Raw genomic sequence first — 22,632 nt, forward strand, 5'->3', positions numbered from 1 at the left:
GGAACCTAACAAGTAAGTCTGCCTAGAGCTTCTCTGTGATCAATGGCATTGCTCACGTTTCAGGTTCAGTTTTAAAACACTGAAAATATTTCCAGCTAGAATTATTCAGGAATAAAAAAATCACCAAGAGTTAGTTGTTGTACTTACCTTGAATAAAATCTTGAATTTTTGCTCCTTGAAGAGACAAAGCCTGAGGCACATGTGTGTGGACCCTTTTGTTCTGTTGCACCTGGTCTGCCATGTATACAAGTGACTGATCTCCAGCACTTTCTATGATTTTTTCCTTACAGAAATCTGGTTGTAACTTGGGGACATGCAAAGATTTTTCAAAGGGGAGATTAAAAAGATCCCTCTTGGATTTGGCATACAAGCTCCAACTTGCCATACACAGAGGAGTCCTAGGTTGGCTTCTAGGATACTTCCGTAAGCATCAGTGACGTGGCTTTTGGTTCACACTGTGTTTCTCTGGGATCTCATTCGTGGAGGATGAGCAGCAACATACAATCTTGGAACCCATGATCCTCAGACTGAATATCATCAAATGACTTAGAAGTTTTGATTTTAACTCTTTGACTCTGAATGTAAGAATGAAGGAATGAAACCTAGGCTAGCTCTCTGATGGCAACAAAAATTTCCTACAGCATAAAAATTGAGAACCCAAAAAGCAGGAAAATGTGACCAAATTGGTGGCAACAATTTTTACTTCACTCTGTATAATAGGCTCCAGTTTCATCCACCTCATTGGAACTAGAAGACATACAGATGGCTAACAATTTTTAATTTTGTAACTATTACTATTGCTAGTACTGGTGAGGTAATGGTATAATGTAAAAGGTGAAGCGGAACCAAATAAAATTTCCGTTAGTATAAATAACTCTCAGTAAGTTCAAAATGCTTATAAAAATTATTATAATAGATAACATGAGACAACTAGAAAATGACAAGTTCATAAAAATCATATTGGAACATATGATGAATTACATATATTGAATGTAATAGTGCCTTGAATTACAATAGTGATCTTGAACTCAATATCCTTTAATTCCAAAGGATATAAGAGGCTCCGAAGTCATACGTTCCACAGTGGAGAGGTGTACCTCCCTTTTACAGGCCAGTAATGTGCTAAAACGTCCTAATGATACATGATGTTGAACATCTTTTCGTATACTTACTTGCCATCCGTGTATTTTCTTTGGTGAGGTGTCTATACAAATCTTTTGTCCATCCTTAATTGGTTGATTTGTTTCTCACTGTTGAGTTTTAAGAATTCTTTGTATATTCTGGATACTAGTCAATTTTCAGTTACTTATTTATTTTGATATTATGCTCCCAGTCTGTGATTTCTCCTCTCATTCTCATAACAGTGTTTTTCACAGACCCCAAAGATTTAATTTTAATAAACTGATTTACCAATTTTTTCTTTCATGCCTTTAGTGTTGAATCTAAAAACATATCATCAAACCAAAGGTCATACAAATTTTCTCCTATGTTATTCTCTAAGAATTTACAGTTTAGCATTTTACATTTAGGTGAATGATCCATTTTGAGGTAATTTTTTAAAAAGGTGTAAGGTCTATACCTAGATTCATGTTTTTCTTTCGTTTTTTGAATGTGGGTCTTCAGTTCTTTCAGCAACATTCTTGGGGAAGAGTATCTTTTCTGCATTGACTTGTTTTGCCCTTTGTTAAATATAAGCTGACTATAAATTTATGTGGATATAATTTTGGGCTCTCTATTCAACTGATATATTTACGTATTTTCTTACCAGTACTATACTGTTTTGATTACAGTACCTTATATGCAGAATACATCATGCGAAATGCTGGGCTGGATGAAGCTCAAGCTGGAATCAAGATTTCTGTGAGAAATAGCAGTGACCTCAGACATGCAGATGACATCACCCTAATGGCAGAAAGTGAAGAGGAACTAAAGAACCTCTTAAAGAAGGTGAAAGAGGAAAGCAAAAAACTGCTTAAAACTCAACATTCAAAACACTAAAATCATGGCATCCAGTCCCATCTGTGTGTGTGTGTGTGTGTGAATCGCTCAGTCATGTCCAGCTCTTTGTGACCCTATGGACTCTAACCTGTTAAGCTTCTCTGTCCATGGAATTTTCCAGACAAGAACATTGAAGTGGGTTGCATTCCCTTCTCCAGGGGATCTTCCCGACCCAGGGATTGAACCCGGGTCTCCCACATTGCAGTCATATTCTCTACCATCTGAGCCACCAGGGAATCTGATCAGATCACTTCATAGCAGATAGATGGGGGAAAATGGCAACAGTGACAGACTTTATTTTCTTGGGTTCCAAAATCATTGTGGATGGTGACTGCAGCCATGGCATTAAAAGACACTTGCTCCTGGGAAGAAAAGCTATAACAAACCTAGAAAGCATATTAAAAAGCAGAGACATCACTTTGTCTACAGAAGTCCATTTAGTCAAAGCTATGATTTTTCCAGTAGTCATGTAAGGATGTGAGAGTTGGACCATAAAGAAGACTGAGTGCCAAAGAAATGATGCTTTCAAACTGTGGTGCTGGAGGAGACTCTTGAAAGTCCTTTGGACTGCAAGGAGATCAAACCAGTCAATCCTAAAGGAAATTAACACTGAATATTCATTGGAAGGATTGATGCTAAAGTTGAAGCTCCAATACTTGGGCCACCTGATGCCAAGAGCTGACCCATTGGAAAAGACCCTGATGCTGAGAAACACTGAGGCAAAGAGAAGTGGGCAACAGATGATTGGATGGCATGACCTACTCAATGGATACAAGTTTGAAGAAACTCCAGGAGATGGTAAAGGACAGGGAAGCCTGGTGTGCTGCGGTCCATTGGGTCGCAAAGTGTTAGACACGACTGAGAGACTGAACATGAACATAGTCCTCTGACTTTGTGGTTCTTTTTCAGTATTGTGGTAGCTATTCTGTGTCATTTGTCCTTTCCATAAATTTTAGAATTAGTTTGTCAATATCCACAAAATAATTTGCTGGGATTTTGATTTGAACTATGTTAAATCTATAGATCTAGTATTGAAGAATTAACATCTTCACAATATTGTCTTCCTATCTCCATATATGAAATATTCTCTGCATTTATCATGATCTTTATTTTTTTCAGTAAATACTGAAATTGCTTCAGTATTTTCCCCATATTATTCTTGTGTGTGTTTTGTTAGACTTGAATCTATATGTAATAGCATTTAACTTTTAGTGCTAATGAAATGGTATTGTGTTTCTAATTTCAAATTATTTATTGCTAATATATAAGAAATCAGTTGACTTCCATTGTATTAACTTTATATCCTGCAACTATATTATTGCAGTTTATTAATTTTAAGAGCTTTGTTGCTGTGGTTGTTGATTCCTTGTGATTTTCTACATAGAAAACCATGTTATATGTGAACAAAGACAGTTTTATTTCTTCCTTCCCATTTGCATATTTTTTTTACTTTATTTATTTTTTAATTGAAGGATAATTGCTTTACAGAATTTTGTTTTCTGTCAAATATCAACATGAATAGGCCATAGTTGCACATATGTCCCCTCCCTCTTGAATCTCTGTCCCATCTACTTAACCATCCCAACCCTCTAGGTTGATACAGAGCCCCTGTTTGAGTTCCCTGAGACATATAACACAATTTGTGCATGTTTAATTTCCTTTTCTTGTCATTATATTAGGTCCTTCAGTAAGATGTTGAATAGGAGTGGTAAGAAGGAACATGTTGCCTTGTTCCTGATCTCAGAGAGAAACCATCTATTAATAGTATTTCACCATTAAGTATGATATTAGCTGTAGGTTTTTGGTAAATGTGCTTTATCAATAAGTTGAGGAAGTTCCTCTCTACTCCTAGTTTGCTGACAATTTTTATCTTTATATGAGTGTTGGATTTTGTCACATTTTTTCTGCTTCTATTGATATGAGTATATGACTTTTAAACTGTTGATTACGGAATGTTGAACTAGCATTGTGTACGTGGAATAAATTCCACTTAGTTGTGCTGTATACTTCTTATTATACAACTGTTGGGTATCATATATTCATAATTTATTGAAAATTTTGCAGCTGTGGTTCATGAGAGACATTTGTTTGCCTTTCTTGCAATGACTTTGTCAGGTTTGGGTATTAAAGTAATGCTGGATTTATAGACTGAGTTATTCATAGGAAGTAAGTCCTCTGCTCTTTTTAGGAAAAACAGTAAAAGAAAAAAATTGGTATAATTTCTCCTTTAAATGCTTCCTGGAATTCCTCAGTGAATTCATCTGGGATTTTGCTTTCTATTTTGGAAGGTTATTTGTTATATATTTAAATTCTTTTGTTGAATAGATTGTTTAATCTTTAATAATACATACAACTCCATTAATACATGTAGGCATATTAATATGAATTACTTTTTGGGTGAGTTTTGTAAACTGTGTCTTTCACAAAGCTTGTGCATTTCATGTAGGTTTTCATATTCGTGGGCATAGAGTTGTTCACAACATTCATTTCGTATCAAATTAACGCCCATGTGATCAGTGGTAATCATTCCTCTTTTATTTCTGCTATTAGTAATTTGTGTCTGCTCTCTAACTAGAGGGGCTTCCCTGGTGGCTCAGCCTGTAAAGAACCTGCCTGCAATGCAGGAGATCCAGTTTGACCCCTGGGTGGGGAAGATCTCCTGGAGAAGGTGAATGGCTACTCACTCCAGTATTCTTGCCTGGACAGAATTCCATGGATTGAGGAGCAATTTATCAACCTTACTGAGCCAGCTCTCAGTGCCGTATTTCTCTATCACTTTCCTGTTTTCAATTTCATTGATTTCTGCTCTAATTTCTATTTCTTTTCTTCTGAGTTTTTCTAGTTTTCTAACATTAAATATTGATTTTTGGTTTTCCTAACATATATATCAATGCATATATTTATAAATTGCCAAGCACAGCTTTCAATGCATCCACAAATTTTGATAACATGTATTTTCATTTAGCTTGGAATATTTTACAATTACTCTTGAAACTTCTTTTTGACCCATACATTATTTAGAAATGTGTTGCTTAACTCTAAGTATTTTGTCATTTTCCATCTATCTTTCCATTACTGGTATCTAGTTTAATCCCACTGTGGTCTGGAAATACTTCATATAATTTCCATTAAAATTCTTTTACAATTATTAGGGTGAGTTTTGTGGCCCCGAATGTGTTCTTTCTTAGTGTGTTCCATGGGAATTTGAGGAGAAGGTACATTCTGCTGTTATTGGATGAAGCAGCATATGATATCAATTAAATCCAGTTGATTAATGGCACTCTTCAGTTCAGTTATGTTCTTATTGATTTTCTGCCTGTTAGATCTGTCATCAATGACCGAGGTGTGCTGAAGACTACAACTATAAAGGTGTATTCGTCTATTTGTCCTTGCAGTTCTATCAGTTTCTGTCTCATATTTCGGTGCTCTATTGTGCACACACATTAAGGATTGCTATGTCTTCATGAATAATTGATCTCTTTATCATTACATAATGTTGCTCCTTATCTCTGATAATTTTTCTTGATCTGGAGCTGGCTTCATCTGAAATTAATACAGCTACTCATTGAGTTGACTGAAGTCCCTGGTGGCTCAGAGGTTAAAGTGTCTGCCTGCAATGCGGGAGACCTGGTTTCGATCCCTGGGTTGGGAAGATCCCTTGGAGAAGGAAATGGCAACCCACTCCAGTATTCTTGCCTGGAGAATCCCATGGACAGAGGAGCCTGGTGGGCTACAGTCCACGGGGTCACAAAGAGTCGGACACGACTGAGCAACTTCACTTTCACTTTCACTCACTGAGTACACTCAAGCCTTTGACTGTGTGGATCACAACGAACTGTGGAAAATTCTTGAAGAGATGGGAATACCAGACCACCTTATCTACCTCCTGAGAAGCCTGTACGCAGGTTAAGGAGCAACAGTTAGTACTGAACATGGAACAACAGACTGGATCAAAATTGGGAAAGGAGTACGTCAAGGCTGTATATTGTCACCCTGCTTATTTAATTATATGCAGAGTACATCATGTGAAATGCTGGGCTGGATGAAGCACAAGATGGAATCAAGATTTCTGGGAGGAACATCAACAACCTCAGATATGCAGATGACACCACCCTTACGGCAGAAAGTGAAGAGCCACTTGGTGAAAGTGAAAGAGGAGAATGAAAAAGCTGGCTTAAAACTCAACATTCAAGAAACAAAGATAATGGCATCTGGTCCCATCACTTCATGGCAAATAGATGGAGAAACAATGGAAACTGTGACAGACTTTCCTTTCTTGGGCTCCAAAATCACTGCACCCAGTGACCACAGCCATGAAATTAAGACACCTGCTTCTTGGAAGAAAAGCTATGACAAACCTAGATGGTGTATTAAAAAGTAAAAATTTCACTTTGCCTACAAAAGTCTGTACAGTCAAAGCTATGGTTTTGCAAGTAGTCATGTATGGGTGTAAGATTTGGACCGTAAAGAAGGCTGAGCACTGAAGAAATGATGCCTTTGAACTTTGGCCAAAGAAATGATGCCTCTGAACTGTTGGAGAAGACTCTTGAGAGTCCTTTGAACAGTAAGGAAATCAAACCAGTCAATCCTAAAGGAAATCAACCGTGAATATTCATTGGAATGACTGGTGCTGAAGCTGAAGCTCCAATACTTTGGCCACCTGATCAGAAGAGCCGACTCATTGGAAAAACCCCTGAAGCTGAGAAAGATTGAAGGCAGAAGGGGATAACAGAGGACAAGATAGTTGGATGACATCACCGACTCAATGGACATGAGTTTGAGCAAATTATAGGAGATGGTGACAGACAAGTAAGCTTGGCATTCTGCAGTCCATTGCATCGCAAAGAGTCAGACATGGCTGAACAACTGAACAACAACAACTCCACCTATCTTTTGACTAGTGTTAGCATCCCTTTACTTTCTCCATTGCTTTATTTTACTTTTAATCTGTACCTCTGTCTTTATACTTAACATGAGTTTCTTAATATATAATTAGGTCTTGGTTTTCATTCACTCTGATAGTCTCTCCCTTTTAATTGATGTATTTAGGCCACCACTGTTTAAAGAGATAATAATATAGCTGGATTAATACCTGCCATATCTTTTCCACAGTTTTCTATTTGTTGCCATTGCTCTGATGTTTTTCCTTTTCTTCATTTTTTCTATTTTTCTACCTTCTATGTTTTCAATTGAGAATTTTTACTATTCCTTTTGTTTGCCTTTCTTAACATATTAATTCTATTTCATTTTAGACTTTCTTCAGTAGTTGCCTTTTGGTTTGCAATATGTATTTATATCTAATCAGACTCCTCTTTCAAATCACACTATACTACTCCATTCAATTACCTTATAATAGATTATTCCCAATGCCTTCTCCTTTCTGTACCCTTTAACACAGGTATTATCATTTGAACAATAGTTAAAAATAAAAAAATAGACCTGAGTTTCTGACCTATGGCATTTCCTTGCTTCTGAAGATTTTCCACATTTCTTGCAAGTCTCCTGATGACAGAGTCCCTCAATTTTTGTTTATCGGAGAAAGTGTTCATTTCTCCTGCACTTATAAAGGATAATTTTGCTGGATAGAATTCTAAAGTTTTTTTCTTTTTCTTTCAACACAAAATATTTCACTCTGCTCTCTTGCTTGCATGATTTCTAAAAGTCTGATGCAATTGTTAATCTCTTTCCTCCCTATGTGTTTTTTTTCCCTCTGGATTCTTTGAAGATTTTCACTTTTTTTCCACTTTCTTAAATTTAAATGTGCTATGTCTAGGTTTAGATGTTTTGATATTTACTTTGGTTGGTGTTCTCTGAGCTTCCTGGCTCTCAGTTAGCTATTACTTTTCAGAAATGATGGATCATCACTGCTTCAAATATTTCTTCTCTTCTTGCTTTCTTCTTTGTCTTTCTGGTATTCCTATCATATGTATGTGGCACCTTTAGTAATTATTTCATAGCTCTTGTCTTTTTCATCCTTTTTCTCTTTGCAGTTGGGCTTTGGAAATTTCTATTGACATTTTTTCAAGCTCACTGATTATTTGCTTGGCCATGTCCAGTCTATTTACAAGCATATCAAATGCATTCTTCATTTAACGTTAAGGCATTTTTTATTCTAATGTTTTCTTCTGATTCTTTCTTAGAGTTTCTATATTTATGCTTATACCTCTATTCTTTATTCCTTTATGTTGTTCATTTCCTCCATTAGAAGCCTTAGCACACTTTTCATACTTGTTTCAAATGCTTGGTTTGATAATTTCAACATCTCTGCTATATTTGACTCTGACTCTGATGCTTAATGTGTCTGTATGAGCTGCTTTTTTTTTTCTTTTACTCTATGTGAATTTTTTGTTGAAAGCCAGATATCATGTATTGCGTAAAAGGCCCTGAGGTAAACAGGTGTTTATTGTATGGTTTTATGCATATCTAGCTAGAGGTTAAGCTGTATTTACTGCTTTCTTTTGTTATATCAGAGATAAACTTTCCTCTGCGTTCCTTGCTTTTGTCTCCCCAGTTGTCTTCAGGTTTCTGTTAGGCTTTTAAAAATACAAACGTTATTTGTTTATTTATCTATTTTTGGTTGTGCTGGGTCTTCATTGCTGAAAGGGCTTTTCTCTAATGTGCCGCAAGCGGCAAGGGGTGGGGATCTACTTTTTGTTGAGATGCACAGGCCTCTCATTGCAGTGGCTTCTCTAGGGCTCCTGGGCTTCAGTAGTTGCAGTTCCCGGGCTCTAGAGCACAGGCTTAATAGCTGTGGCACATGGGATCGGCATGTGGGATCTTCCTGCTGCTGCTGCTGCTGCTGCTGCTAAGTCGCTTCAGTCGTGTCCAACTCTTTGCGACCCCATAGACGGCAGCCCAACAGGATCCTCTGTCCCTGGGATTCTCCAGGCAAGAATACTGGAGTGTGTTGCCATTTCCTTCTCCAATGCATAAAAGTGAAAAGTGAAAGTGAAGTTGCTCAGTCGCGTCTGACTCTTCTCAACCCCATGGACTGTAGCCTACCAGGCTCCTCCATCCATGGGATTTTCCAGGCAACAGTAGCGGAGTGGGTTGCCATTGCCTTCTTTGGGGATCTTCCTGACCAGGGATCAAACACGTCTCCTACTTTGGCAAGTGGATTCTTATCCACTGAGCCACCAGGGAAGCCCCTCCCTCAGTTCAGTTCAGTTGCTCAGTTGTGTCCAACTCTTTGAGACCCCATGGACTGCAACACGCCAGGCCTCCCTGTCCATCACCAACTCCCGAAGTTTACTGAAACTAATGTCCATTGAGTCGGTGATGCTCTCCAACCATCTCATCCTCTGTCGTCCCCTTCTCCTCCTGCCTTCAATCTTTCCCAGCATCAGGGTCTTTTTCAATGAGTCAGTTCTTCGCATGAGGTGGCCAAAGTATTAGAATTTCAGCTTCGGCATCAGTCTGTCCAATGAACACTCAGGACTAATCTCTTTTAGGATGGATTGATTGGATCTCCTTGCAGTCCAAGGAACTCTCAAGAGTCTTCTCCAACACCACAGTTCAAAAGCATCAATTCTTTGGTGCTCAGCTTTCTTCATAGTCCAACTCTCACATCCATACATGACTACTGGAAAAACCACAGCTTTGACTAGACAGATCTTTGTTGGCAAAGTAATGTCTCTGCTTTTTAATATGCTAAGTTGGTCATAACTTTCCTTCCAAGGAGTAAGCGTCTTTTAATTTCATGGTTGCAGTCACCATCTGCAGTGATTTTGGAGCCCAAAAAATAAAGTCCTTCCCTAAGGCTTCCTAAAGAAGGCTTGAGTTTTTTCCTTTGCAGTTCCCTGTTGTTGTTTAGACTCTTAATGTTGTGGCTGCTGCAGAGGGAGTGGAAGCATACTATAGTTCTAGGATTAGGTGCCAGTCTTTTCATAGCCTGTGCTCTGGGGCTGTAACCTTTACAAATTCCTCTCCAATTTTTTCTTTTTTTCCCTCACTTGGGTGAGACCAGGATTAGAATCTGGTATTTCCTTTTCTTTGTGTTGGTGAGGTTCCTGTACAATTCTGATCAGTTTCTCTTAAAGGCAGGTCTTGTTAGGAGGATGAGAATGTTCTGAGAGTATTTGAAAATAGTTCCTTTTTCCCTTTCCCTGAAAGATGTACAAAGGGATTTCTCTTCGAACTTCATTGTGAGAATCTGGTAGAATTCCTGGAGGTAAAACTCACAAGTATGTGGTGTCCCCTCAAGACTGGGCTCCCTTGAAGTCTTAACTTTCATGTTAGTCTTCTCTGAAGCTCCAGCAATTTGTCAATTACAGGTTAAGTTTCTTACCCCAGTATTGGTTCCTCGGAGGTTTCTGCTCTTGGGCTTCTGGTAAGTTGTGATTTCCTGTATTCACCTCTCTGTCTCTCCAGTTTTGGGGACTCACTAGCATTTTGCCTAGTGACCTCATTCTGAGATGAATGTAAGAAAAATTGTTGATTTTCAGTTTATTCAGCTCTTTTCCTTATTGTGAGATTGAGAGTGACAATTTCCGAGATTTTTCAATGCTGGACTGGGAGTCTTGATTCATTTTTTAAAACTATTATTGATTTTTCTTACTGTATATGTAAACACTCATTAAACTTTAATTTTAAAACAGATTAGCATAAAAAAATAAAATCAACAGAATTTCAGCATTCATAAACTATTGTTGATATTCATGTATATATCTTTTCAGTCTTCTCTCTACACATCTGCCTGTCCCTCTGCCTTTGTCTATATAGCTACATATCTATCTATCCATCCACCTACCTACCTATTTACTTATGCCTCTTGCAACAAAGAACTAAAATGGACCTTTGGACCTAAGAGTGTAAGACTGTATGCAAATATATGGTCGTATTAACTTTTAAAAATTGTTTGAAAATTTAATAGGTAAAAATATAAATGTTTTCCATTACATTTTTTACTGCTTTGATATTTTCTCACTGAGTTCTATATATAAATAAGACTACTCTTTTATTTTATGTGATAACATATAATATAATATCATTCACCTTGTTTTTCTATTTTATTTTGAGGTCTGCATTGCTTTTGAAACTAAATTAAAGAGATTGAGTCGACGGTTTTGTGTGACAAACAAAAGTCTGGAGTAACTTCAGTTGAATCGTGAATATAACAAGTTAGTGAAAATAATAAATTGAAAACCAAAATTATGGATAAAATAATGGAGTGTTAACACCATGGAAATTAATTTAACATCAGTATATAATGAAACCCTCTACCGTCATATAACAGAATACTAATACAGTAATGAGGATAAACAAATTACAACTACATGCAATAATATGAAAGACTCTCAAAAGAAGATGTTGAATATGAAAAGAGTGATATTAATAATTCCCTTTATATAAATATTAAAAATAAGCAAACTTATCTATGGTATGAGAAGTTACCACTGTCCTAGGCAGCAGTGACTGGAATGGTCCCTTGTAGGGCTCCAGGATCCTGGTGCCTTTGTTGTTGTTCAGTCGCTCAGTCGCGTCTGACTCTTTGTGACCCCATGGACTGCCCCACAGGCTTCCCTGTCCATCACCATCTCCCAGAGTTTACCCAAACTCATGTCCATCGAGTCGGTGATGCCATCCAGCCATCTCATTCCTCTGTCGTCCCCTTCTCCTCCTGTCTTCAATCTTTCCCAGCATCAGGGTCTTTTCCAATGAGTCAGCTCTTCACATCAGGTGGCCAAAGTATTGGAGTTTCAGTTTCAGCATCAGTCCTTCCAATGAATATTCAGGATTGATTTCCTTTAGGATGGACTGGTTTGATCTCCTTGCCGTCCAAGGGACTCTCAAGAGTCTTCTCCAACACCACAGTTTGAAGGTATCGATTTTTCAGCACTAGGCCTGTTTTATTGTCCAGCTCTCAAATTTGTACATGACTACTGGAAAATCCATAGCTTTGACTACATGAACTTTTGTAGGCAAAATAATGTTTCTGCTTTTTAATATGCTATCTAGGTTTGTCATTGCTTTGCCAGTCAAGGCTGGTGAACTGGCTCTGTTCAATTCATGAAAATTCACTGTGCACTTAAGCTTTGTGCAATTTTCTGTATGTAGGCTATCCTTTAGAAAATTATTACTGAGATATAATTGATATATAACATTATATTCACTTCAAGTGTACAATATAATGATTCAATATATGTATGCATTGCAAAATGATAATGCAATATATGTATATATTGCAAAACTAGATAATAAGTTACTTAACATTCATCACCACACAGTTTAAATTTCTTTCTTCATGATGAGTATTTTTAAAATCTACTGTCTTAGCAACTTTTCAATATACACTTCAGTATTAGTGACTAAAGTCAAGGTGCTGTACATCATATCTCCAGGACTTACTTCTTTTAAAATTGGAATTCTGTACCTGTTTATCCCCTTCACACCATTTCTCCTAGAATCCCAACCCCTAACCTGTAGCAGCCACCAGTCTATATCTAAGAGTATGTTTTTTGGATTCTACACATAAGTGAAATGATATTATATTGGTCATTCTCTAACTTATTTCACATAGCTTAATGCCCATGCTGTCACAAATAGAATGATTTCATTCTTTTTATGACTGAATTATAAATGCATTTGTGTATGTACATAATGTGTACACAAATACTTACATATGTACCTACAAAAGGGACACATCATTTTATCACACTTCTTTTTATTGTTCCTAACAGATGTCACATGAGTGTCAGTGCTCAGTCATGCCCCACTCTTTATGCAACCTGGTGGATCATAGCCCACCAGGCTCCTCTGTCCATGGGATTTTCCAGGCAAGAATAGAATACTGGAGTAGGTTGCCATTTCCTCCTCCAGGGGATCTTCCTGACCCAGGGATTGAACCCACATACTTCTCTTGCATCTCCTACACTGGGAGGCAGATTCTTTAGCACTGTGCCAGCTGGGGAGCTACAGATACTGCATCATTGTACAAACTAAAGGGGTTTGTGTCAGCCCTGCATCAAACAAATCTATCAGCACCATTATTCCCACAGTACTCACATATTCTGTGTCTTTGAGTCACAGTTTGGTAATTCTCACAATATTTCAAACTTTCTCACTATTATTATATTTGTTACGGGGATCTGTGATCTTTGACATGACTACTATGACTTGCTGAAGGTTCAGATGATGGTTAGCATTTATGAGCAAGAAAGTATTTTTAAATGAAGGCACAGACATTAGTTTTCAGATGTAATGCTACTGGACACTTAATAGATCACCATATCATGTAAATATGACTTTTATATACACTGGTAAAGCAAACATTCTGTATGGCTTGTTTATTGTGGTGTTCTAGAACTAAACCTACACTATCCCTGAGGTATGCCTGTGTCCAAGATTTTCTTTATTCACTCACACATCAATGGACACTTAGGTTGCTTCTATGGTAAATAATGCTTCATTGAACACAAGGGTGCTTTTTTAAGTTCATGTTTTCATTTACTTTGGATAAAATACCCAAAGGTGGAACTGCTGGATCATATGGTAGTTTTATTTTTAATTTTTTGAGAAACCTCCTTACTGTTTCCATAGTGGTTGCACCAATTTACATTCCCAACAAGAATTACTTTTGCTCCATGTCCTCACCAACACTCATTATCTCTACTCTTTTTCGGGATGACCTGGAGGGATGGGATGGGGAGGGAGGTGGAAGGGGGGTTCTGGAAGGGGAAAACATGTACACCCATGGTGGATTCATGTCAACGTATGGCAAAACAAATAAAAAAAAAATTTTTTTAATGTAAAAAAAACTATAGCCAGGATATTCGGCACCAAGTTTATATTTAAGAATGTATTCAGTTCAGTTCAGTCGCTCAGTCGTGTCCAACTCTTTGTGACCCCATGAATTGCAGCACGCCAGGCCTCTCTGTCCATCACCAACTCCTGGAGTCTACACAAACCCATGTCCATCGAGTCGGTGATGCCATCCAACCATCTCATCCTCTGTCGTCCCCTTCTCCTCCCGCCCCCAATCCTACCCAGCATTAGGGTCTTTTCCAATGAGTCAACCCTTCGCATGAGGTGGCCAAAGTATTGGAGTTTCAGCTTCAACATCAGTCCTTCCAATGAACACCCAGGATTGATCTTTTAGGATGGATTCATTGGGTCTCCTTGCAGTCCAAGGGACTCTCAAGAGCCTTCTCCAACACCACAGTTCAAAAGCATCAATTCTGCAGCGCTCAGCTTTCTTCACCATCCAACTCTCACATCCATACATGACCACTGGAAAAACCATAGCTTTGACTAGATGGACTTTTGTTGGCAAAGTAATGTCTCTGCTTTTAAATATGCTATCTAGGTTGCTCATAACCTTCCTTCCAAGGAGTAAGCGTCTTTTAATTTCATGGCTGCAATCACCATCAGCAGTAATTTTGGAGCCCAAAAAAATAAAGTCTGACACTGTTTCCAATGTTTCCCCATCTATTTCCCATGAAGTGATGGGACCAGATGCCATGATCTTAGTTTTCTGAACGTTGAGTTTTAAGCCAACTTTTTCACTCTCCTCCTTCACCTTTACCAAGAGGCTCTTTAGTTCTTCTTCACTTTCTGCCATAAGGGTGGTGTCATCCGCATATCTGAGGTTATTGATATTTCTCCCGGCAATCTTGATTCCAGCTTGTGTTTCTTCCAGACCAGCGTCTCTCATGATGTACTCTGCATATAAGTTAAATAAGCAGGGTGACAATATACAGCCTTGACGGACTCCTTTTCCTATTTGGAACCAGTCTGTTGTTCCATGTCCAGTTTTAACTGTTGCTTCCTTACCTGCATACAGGTTTCTCAAGAGGCAGGTCAGGTGGTCTGGTATTCCCATCTCTTTCAGAATTTTCCAGAGTTTATTGTGATCCACACAGTCAAAGGCTTTGGCATAGTCAGTAAAGCAGAAATAGATGTTTTTCTGGAACTCTCTTGCTTTTTCGATGATCCAGCGGATATTGGCAATTTGATCTCTGGTTCCTCTGCCTTTTCTAAAACCAGTTTGAACATTTGGAAGTTCACGGTTCACGTATTGCTGAAGCCTGGCTTGGAGAATTTTGAGCATTACTTTACTAGTGTGTGAGATGAGTGCAATTGTGTGGTAGTTTGAGCATTCTTTGGCATTGCCTTTCTTTGGGATTGGAACGAAGACTGACCTCTTCCAGTCCTGTGGCCACTGCTGAGTTTTCCAAATTTGCTGGCATATCAAGTGCAGCACTTTCACAGCATCATCTTTGAGGATTTGAAATAGCTCAACTGGAATTCCATCACCTCCACTAGCTTTGTTCATAGTGATGCTTTCTAAGGCCCACTTGACTTCACATTCCAGGATGTCTGGCTCTAGGTGAGTGATCACACCATCGTGATTATCTGGGTCATGAAGATCTTTTTTGTACAGTTCTTCTGTGTATTCTTGCCACCTCTTCTTAATATCATCTGCTTCTGTTAGGTCCATACCATTTCTGTCCTTTATCGAGCCTATCTTTGCATGAAATGTTCCCTTGGTATCTCTGATTTTCTTGAAGAGATCTCTAGTCTTTCCCAATCTGTTGTTTTCCTCTATTTCTTTGCACTGATTGCTGAGGAAGGCTTTCTTATCTCTCCTTGCTATTCTTTGGAACTCTGCGTTCAGATGGGAATATCTTTCCTTTTCTCCTTTGCTTTTCGCTTCTCTTCTCTTCCAAGCTATCTGTAACGCCTCCTCAGACAGCCATTTTGCTTTTTTGCATTTCTTTTCCATGGGGATTTTCTTGATCCCTGTCTCCTGTACAATGTCACGAACCTCTGTCCATAGTTCATCAGGCACTCTGTCTATCAGGTCTAGTCTCTTAAATCTATTTCTCACTGCCACTGTATAATCATTAGGGATTTGATCTAGGTCACACCTGAATGGCCTAGTGGTTTTCCCTACTTTCTTCAATTTAAGTCTGAATTTGGCAATAAGGAGTCATGATCTGAGCCACAGTCTGCTCCCGGTCTTGTTTTTGCTGACTGTATAGAGCTTCTCCATCTTTGGCTGCAAAGAATATAATCAATCTGATTTTGGTGTTGACCATCTGGTGATGTCCACGTGTAGAGTCTTCTCTTGTGTTGTTGGAATAGGGTGTTTGCTATTATCAGTGCGTTCTCGTGGCAAAACTCTATTAGCCTTTGCCCTGCTTCATTCTGTACTCCAAGGCCAAACTTGCCTGTTAATGTATTATCAGATACCAAAATCATTGTTTTATTAAATTATATAATATATATTACAAAAAAAAAAAAGAACTGCCATTCTAACTGGTGTGAGGCGCTATTTCATTATGGGTTTGGTATGCATTTCTAATATGTATGGTATACTTCAATAAAAATTTTTTATTAAAAATATCTGTATCTTAACCTAATAACAGATTCCCCCCTACCCTCCTCAACAAAAATGTGCCAAGGTGATGCCTGCCATAGTGTATCTGCAAGAATATTTATAATTGTGGTCTTGTGCTTATAGTTTGTGGTATAAATAATGTTCACCCACAGTACTGTCTCAAAGTATAACCCTAGAGCTCCCACAGGTCACTATGGATTTCCAAGGTGAGAGGAGAGGTGATTCACTCTATACGGCTGACTCTACCTTGCACATATGAATGTGCTCAGCATTAAATTGGCCCAGGTTTCTTACACTCCAAATCTGTAGATCAACTTTCAAAGTCAGGGTTAACTAACTTGATGGCAGGAGTCTTTTCACAAAGTACAATCTATAAAATCATCATATTGTACACTTTATGTATCTTACAATTTAGTTTGTCAAGTACACCTCCATGAAGCTGAAAAAAATGTAACTAACAAACAAAAAACCAAAGTCAGTGCTAAGGATATAAGCTGGCACCACAGTAGGGCCGTGAGGAACAAGTTTGGTTCCAGATACAAGCATCATTTTACTTTGAAAGGCCCATTCACTAGACTTTTTCCCCTCCATGATAGTTGTATTTCCTCAGAATCACTTAGCTCTAACTCAGTTGGTTATAAAAACTTTGAATCTTATTGAACTTCTCAAACTTCTTAGGCAAATCTATAACCTCTTCTTCAGACACTTTTAAACTCCAAATTTTAATGGGTTTTGTGCATACACACACATGCTTCATCAGACTCCTCCACACTAATTTATTCAAAGAAAAAAAAAGATTTACAGGAAATGTATAGAAAATTTCAGACAAACTCTCTGATCTTCCAGAAATTATAATATGAAAATATTAAAACAAGTACTAGGAAGTTAGTGTCAATGAAATTCTTCAGCACTGTGACAAACAGAATTTTTCCTTCAATTTAACTAGTTGCTCCATGGAGAAGGAAATGGCAACCCACTCCAGTATTCTTGCCTGGAGAATCTCATGGATGGAGGAGCCTGGTGGGCTATAGTCCAAGGGGTCACAAAGAGTTGGACATGAATGAGCGACTTGGCACCCAACTAGTTGTTTAAACTCAGTTAATATAGACTAAGATGGTTAGATCATTGCCAGCTCAATGGACATGAATTTGAACAAACTCTGGGAGACAGTGGAGGACAGAGGAGCCTTCTCTGCTGCAGTCCATGGGGTCGCAAAGACCTGGACACAACTTAGCAACTGAACAACAACAACAAGAATCCATTAGCCCTTGAAGAGGCTTTATAAAAGTATCAAAACACTAAATACACAAGTCAACCCAAATCCCAAATTATCTTTGACATTTGTTACAATTTGGTCTACTTCCCCTACTGTTATCTTGAGTACAGTAAATGCCCTACATATAAATGAGTTCCAGTCCAAGAACACCTTGGGAAGTCTAATTTTTGCCATTAAGTCCAATATTGTTAGCCTATGTACCCATAGGCTAACTATGGTTATCTAGTACTGCACTGTAACAGGTTTATAATACTTTTCACACAAATAATACATGAAAACAAATAAAAAATAAAGAAAACATTTTTAATCTTATAATACAGTATCTTGAAAGGTACAGTAGTACAGTACAACAACTGGCATATAGTGGCTGGCATCAAGTGAACAGGTAAGAAGAGTTACTGACTGGAGGAGAGAGAGGAAGAGGGAGATGGTAGAGCTGAAGGACTGTCAGCAATAAGAGATGGAGGGCAAGCTGAAATTTCATTCATGCCTAAAGTTAATGGCAAAAATTCTGGTTCCTTGCTGGATTCAATTCTATCTTCTTGAAAAAATGATCCAGGGATGTCTGGGTAGTAGCTCTTTTTTTTCTCATCATAGATGACATGGTAGCACTGGATTTCATTCTGAATGGCTGCTACAACCTTCATATACCATTCTGTGTTCGGGTCCTGTGCCTCAAAAGCTAACCGTGCCTTCTCAAATAAAGAAAATCCCCTTGCCGTTTCCTGTGCTGTAAATCTCTTGTTCATTAGTTACTTCTTCTTTCTCTTGTCCCTCTTTGTCCTTTCTCTGGGCTCCAATTTCATCAGGTTTTCATTAGTAAGCTCCCTGTGCTGCACAGCAAGGAGTTCAATGAAGTTGTCCTCTTATAGATCAATTAATAGCTTGAAATAAATATACTGTACTACTGTACTCTATACATTACTGTACAGTAAAGCACACAAAAACACAACCACTTGTAGAGGAAGTATGCACGTGACAACGTATGCCAGACATGTGAACTAACTTATGTGATCGGACATGAGGGCGCACATTCTCAAGTTTGCAACTTGAAGGTTCATACATAGGGACTTACTGTATTTAGTGTTTGACAATTCTGTCTGGAGTCTTTAATAACTGAAGAGTCCTTCTCAGTGTTATGACTTAAATTTTTTTTTTTCAGGATTAAACATGGACATACTTAGGGAAGCTAAATTTATTTCAAAAAGGTATTAAATACAATAAATGAGTGTACTGTGTTTAGTGACTTCATTTAAAAATCACATTACATATATTTTCTACATCTCTAAGTATAAACTTGTATATTTTATAATATTCTACATTAAATTTTAGTATACTTTAAAAGATTCTGAGCTTCTTTTTGAGATTTCCCCTTCCGACTATATTTCTGGCTAATTGTTTCCAACCTATTTTAATTAAATAAATGGCAGCATCAAACCAGATCAAATCAAAGCAAACCAAACAAAATGCAATATAGTATATAACCCTGCCTTAAACTAGTAAAAGCTTTATAAGGATTAATTGTTCTCTGCTAAGGTTTAACAGTAGGATTATGCAAGAGGAAATAAAATGAAAAAAATCAACAAATAGTACTGCTAGGATAACTCCATTTTTGTTTTTTGAAAACAAAGATACTTAAAATATTCATAAATCTAAAGCAATACAGGAAAAATATAATTATACTGCTTAAAAGTGTTTTAATTAAATCGTGTTATAATCTGTGAAATTTGAATAGTCTTTTATTCCAATGAGAATATTAATTTCTATACTTTAAAAACATGCAGTAGTGTGTTTACAATTTTGTAATAAGACTTTTTCAAAACCAAAATAAAAATAAGAACATTTTTGGAGGTATAGTTATCTTAGAAAGGTCTTCTTCTTATTGTTTAATTAACACTACAGCCAATGAATAGAAATATACCTTGTATATTTTGCTGGGGAAATAGCCATTAAAAGCCCTTTTAGGAGTGTCTTGCTTAACAATCCTGCCAGCATCATCTCTGTCAATTAATCCTCAGTAAGCACTCAGAATTCTAAAATCCAGACACAAGGCAGGACCTGTGTGATTGATAGGGCCTCCAGACAAGTGTCATCACTTCACATGCCCCTGTGACCACTTCAGAAACATTTCTTTTAACGAGATACAAAGTTGTAATATAAAAAATAACTGAAGGTAGGGTTGGATTAGGTGCATTTCATTCTCAGAAACATGCAGATAACCCAAAGCTCTATTTTTTTTTCCCCTCTAGAAAATAAACAGTAACCAAGAATTGGCTAACATGTTCATTTTAAGAGATATAAAGCCCCACAGAAGCATCCACAAATTGAATAAGGGAAATGGAACTAACAGCTTCAGGGTGGTTTCTGCCTTCAGGTGCTCTTTGGGAGGACTTTCTAACTGAACATCTAGTGAGGGGCACAGCAGGGGTCCCCTGGAGAACATTCACATGTGCCTGGCTCTGTGGAGAAGCAGAACTGGAGCCTACTCACAACCGTTAGAGAAAGAAACAACTTGTGAACAGCTTCTGCTTCTAACAGGGCACACAGAAGGCATTGGACTGGCTGAGTATTTCCTGGGTGACTGAACAGGCAAGTGTGTTGAGGTGGGATCAATTTATATGATCTGAGAGCATGAGTTTTTGCTGTGGAATAGATGTGGGCACAGAAGGGGATCTGGCATGGAGCAAGTCCTCTTGAGTTGCCAAGAGGATACAGCTCATCAAATATAAACTAGACCAGAGATGGGTCGTCAGATGTCCAGGAGCATAAAGTGGACGAACATGAGAACATAACTTATTAACCAGTTTCTAGAGATGGCTTAAAACAAGCAAAAATCCTACTTCATATCCTTGCAATACTTATACATGTGACCTCACAATCCTTTTTATACCATGAGCAATAAAACTCAAGCTGAATTTTGAGTAGGAAAGACACTTAAGTCTCAATTTTAATTTTTTGTGAATTCAAAATCTGACAGTTGAATTAATATCTAGAATTTAAATATACATAAAATTAAACTTTAATCATATATATATAGACTTTTGCATACAAACCTTTGGAAAACAAACCCATTTTGACCAGTTCCCACAGGTAGTTGAGAGGAACATTTTAAGATATTCTCAAAGAATCTTGATTCATCTCTTGCTATGATCCTGTTATTTAATAATACTATATAAATATCATTCTCTAGGTCTGTGTTTAAAAATATATGCTCAGAACCATTGTTTAACTCCTTACACAAAGTTTTCAGGTATTAATCAAGGTTGTTTGTTACTCTGGCTCATATGGTTTAACATTACTATTACTATAACATTACTATATAAGAAAACCAGCTAAATTATTGTATGTAGATTGAATGACCAGTTACATCATTAGAAGTATGAGCTGAGCTGAAGCAGAGCCATCTAAAATGTTTCCATTAAAGCTGACATTCAAGGCAGGTTATTAGCAGGTTTTAAAATAGAAAAATTAGTGGAGGAACAACATTTTAACTCATACTTTTACTATAAATCCAGAAAAAATGTAGATTGGAAGCCATGCAAAACTACTTTGTTGCAGACATCTTTCCTTCAAGTGTATGATAATATCAAGCACCTCAGAAGCAAAAAGTGAGTACACAAGTAATGTCATGTTAGAAAAATGCAGTCTGATAAATTAAATATTATACTATTGAACTCTAGTCACTTTATATAAAAGTGGCACTCTTCTCCTAAATTCACCAAGACTTCAGGAAAAAAGAAAAAAGAAAAATGGCATTACTACATTCTTCCTTTACTTTCCAAAGGCTGAAATTATGAATTCAGACAATGTTGGTGCATGTGCTTGCTCACCACAGGTCTGTGTACATCCCAGAATGCTCTCTCTTGACTATCAAGGATCTTCCTTTCAATCTTGTCTCTCTTCTTGTCCACTCTGTTAACATCACAACAATCAATAATATGCAGTGTTAACCATAGTGCCTCTGTGGACAAAAGGCCACAACTTGAACAAATCTTCCAAAAGACTCACAAGGACTCACTTTGCTTGTGCTTCTGCTTGCATAAAAATGAACTCCCACTTCCGGGCAAATGCTCTCTGTAGCCTGGCCAAGCTCTCCTGTAAAATATACCATGGAGAAGACATTTTGGAGCTCAGCCTTACTATGCCCTTCTAGTTTATCTACCATATGTGAAAAGTGAAAGTGAAAGTTGCTCAGTCATGTCCAACTCTGCGACCCCATGGACTATACAGCCCATGGAATTCTCCAGACCAGAATATTGGTGTGGGCAGTGTTTCCCTTCTCCAGGGACTCTTCCCAACCCAGGGATTGAACCCAGGTCTCCCGCATTGTAGGCAGATTCTTTACCAGCAGAGTCACAGGGAAGCCTAAAAGCGATCTGTTTCTGCCCAGTTGTACCATATGTACTTACCAAGAAAACAAATCAGAATTTCTTGGTGTAAGTGTACTTGGAATGATAAGTCACGCTCACTAAATGCAGCTAATCCTCAAATTAACAGTCATAGAGGACATAGGAAAGCCTATTACAAACATCAATATTGGCGAATATAACTAAAAACCCCAAATACTAAACTTACATTAAAAAGTGCTCAAGAGTAATCCATTGGATTTTTCTCTGCCCATTTTACTGAAGAACAAGAAAGCAGTACATTTCTACTACTGATTCAACAGGTTTATCCGGTTTTTGAGAAAAATATAAACCTTTGGCCCCCTACTACCCATTTACAGATAGTGCTTTAACGTTAGTAAATCAGAAGACAGCAATCATCTGAACAGATTACCTGAGGTCAATTTAATCTGCTGCTGGTGGCCAACCTAAGGATTTTGTAAAAACCATTTTCCCAGTGTAAACACTCTTTAATTCTCTAAGTTTGGATATATTCATTATATATATATATATACACACATACATATATATATATATATATATATATATATATATATGTATATGTAGACACATAAAGATTTTGGGCTTCCTGGTGGCTCAGTGGCAAAGAATCTGCCTGCCAATGCAGGAGA

The 22,632-nt window shown here is 37.6% G+C and overlaps 1 protein-coding gene across 13 annotated transcripts in view; it reads right to left on the bottom strand.

Moving 5' to 3' along the window:
• The window catches only part of RGS7 (regulator of G protein signaling 7), a 467,979-nt gene that overhangs the window by 45,624 nt on the left and 399,723 nt on the right, over positions 1-22,632 (bottom strand). For 11 of the 13 annotated variants that reach the window (XM_081485629.1, XM_081485631.1, XM_081485632.1 and 8 more), the window contains 2 exons: positions 21,634-21,710; positions 21,446-21,527 (listed from right to left, as the gene is read on the bottom strand). In XM_081485629.1, the coding sequence (XP_081341755.1) occupies positions 21,446-21,527; positions 21,634-21,710 (159 nt within the window). Of the gene's footprint in view, positions 1-21,445; positions 21,528-21,623; positions 21,711-22,632 lie in introns of all 13 variants that reach the window. The other 2 variants (XM_081485638.1, XM_081485639.1) reach the window with 1 other exon arrangement.

The sequence above is a fragment of the Giraffa tippelskirchi genome, chromosome 5 (genome assembly GCF_054371585.1).
Source record: "Giraffa tippelskirchi isolate mGirTip1 chromosome 5, T2T-mGirTip1v1.2.pri, whole genome shotgun sequence".
NCBI classification, from domain to species: Eukaryota; Metazoa; Chordata; class Mammalia; order Artiodactyla; family Giraffidae; genus Giraffa; species Giraffa tippelskirchi.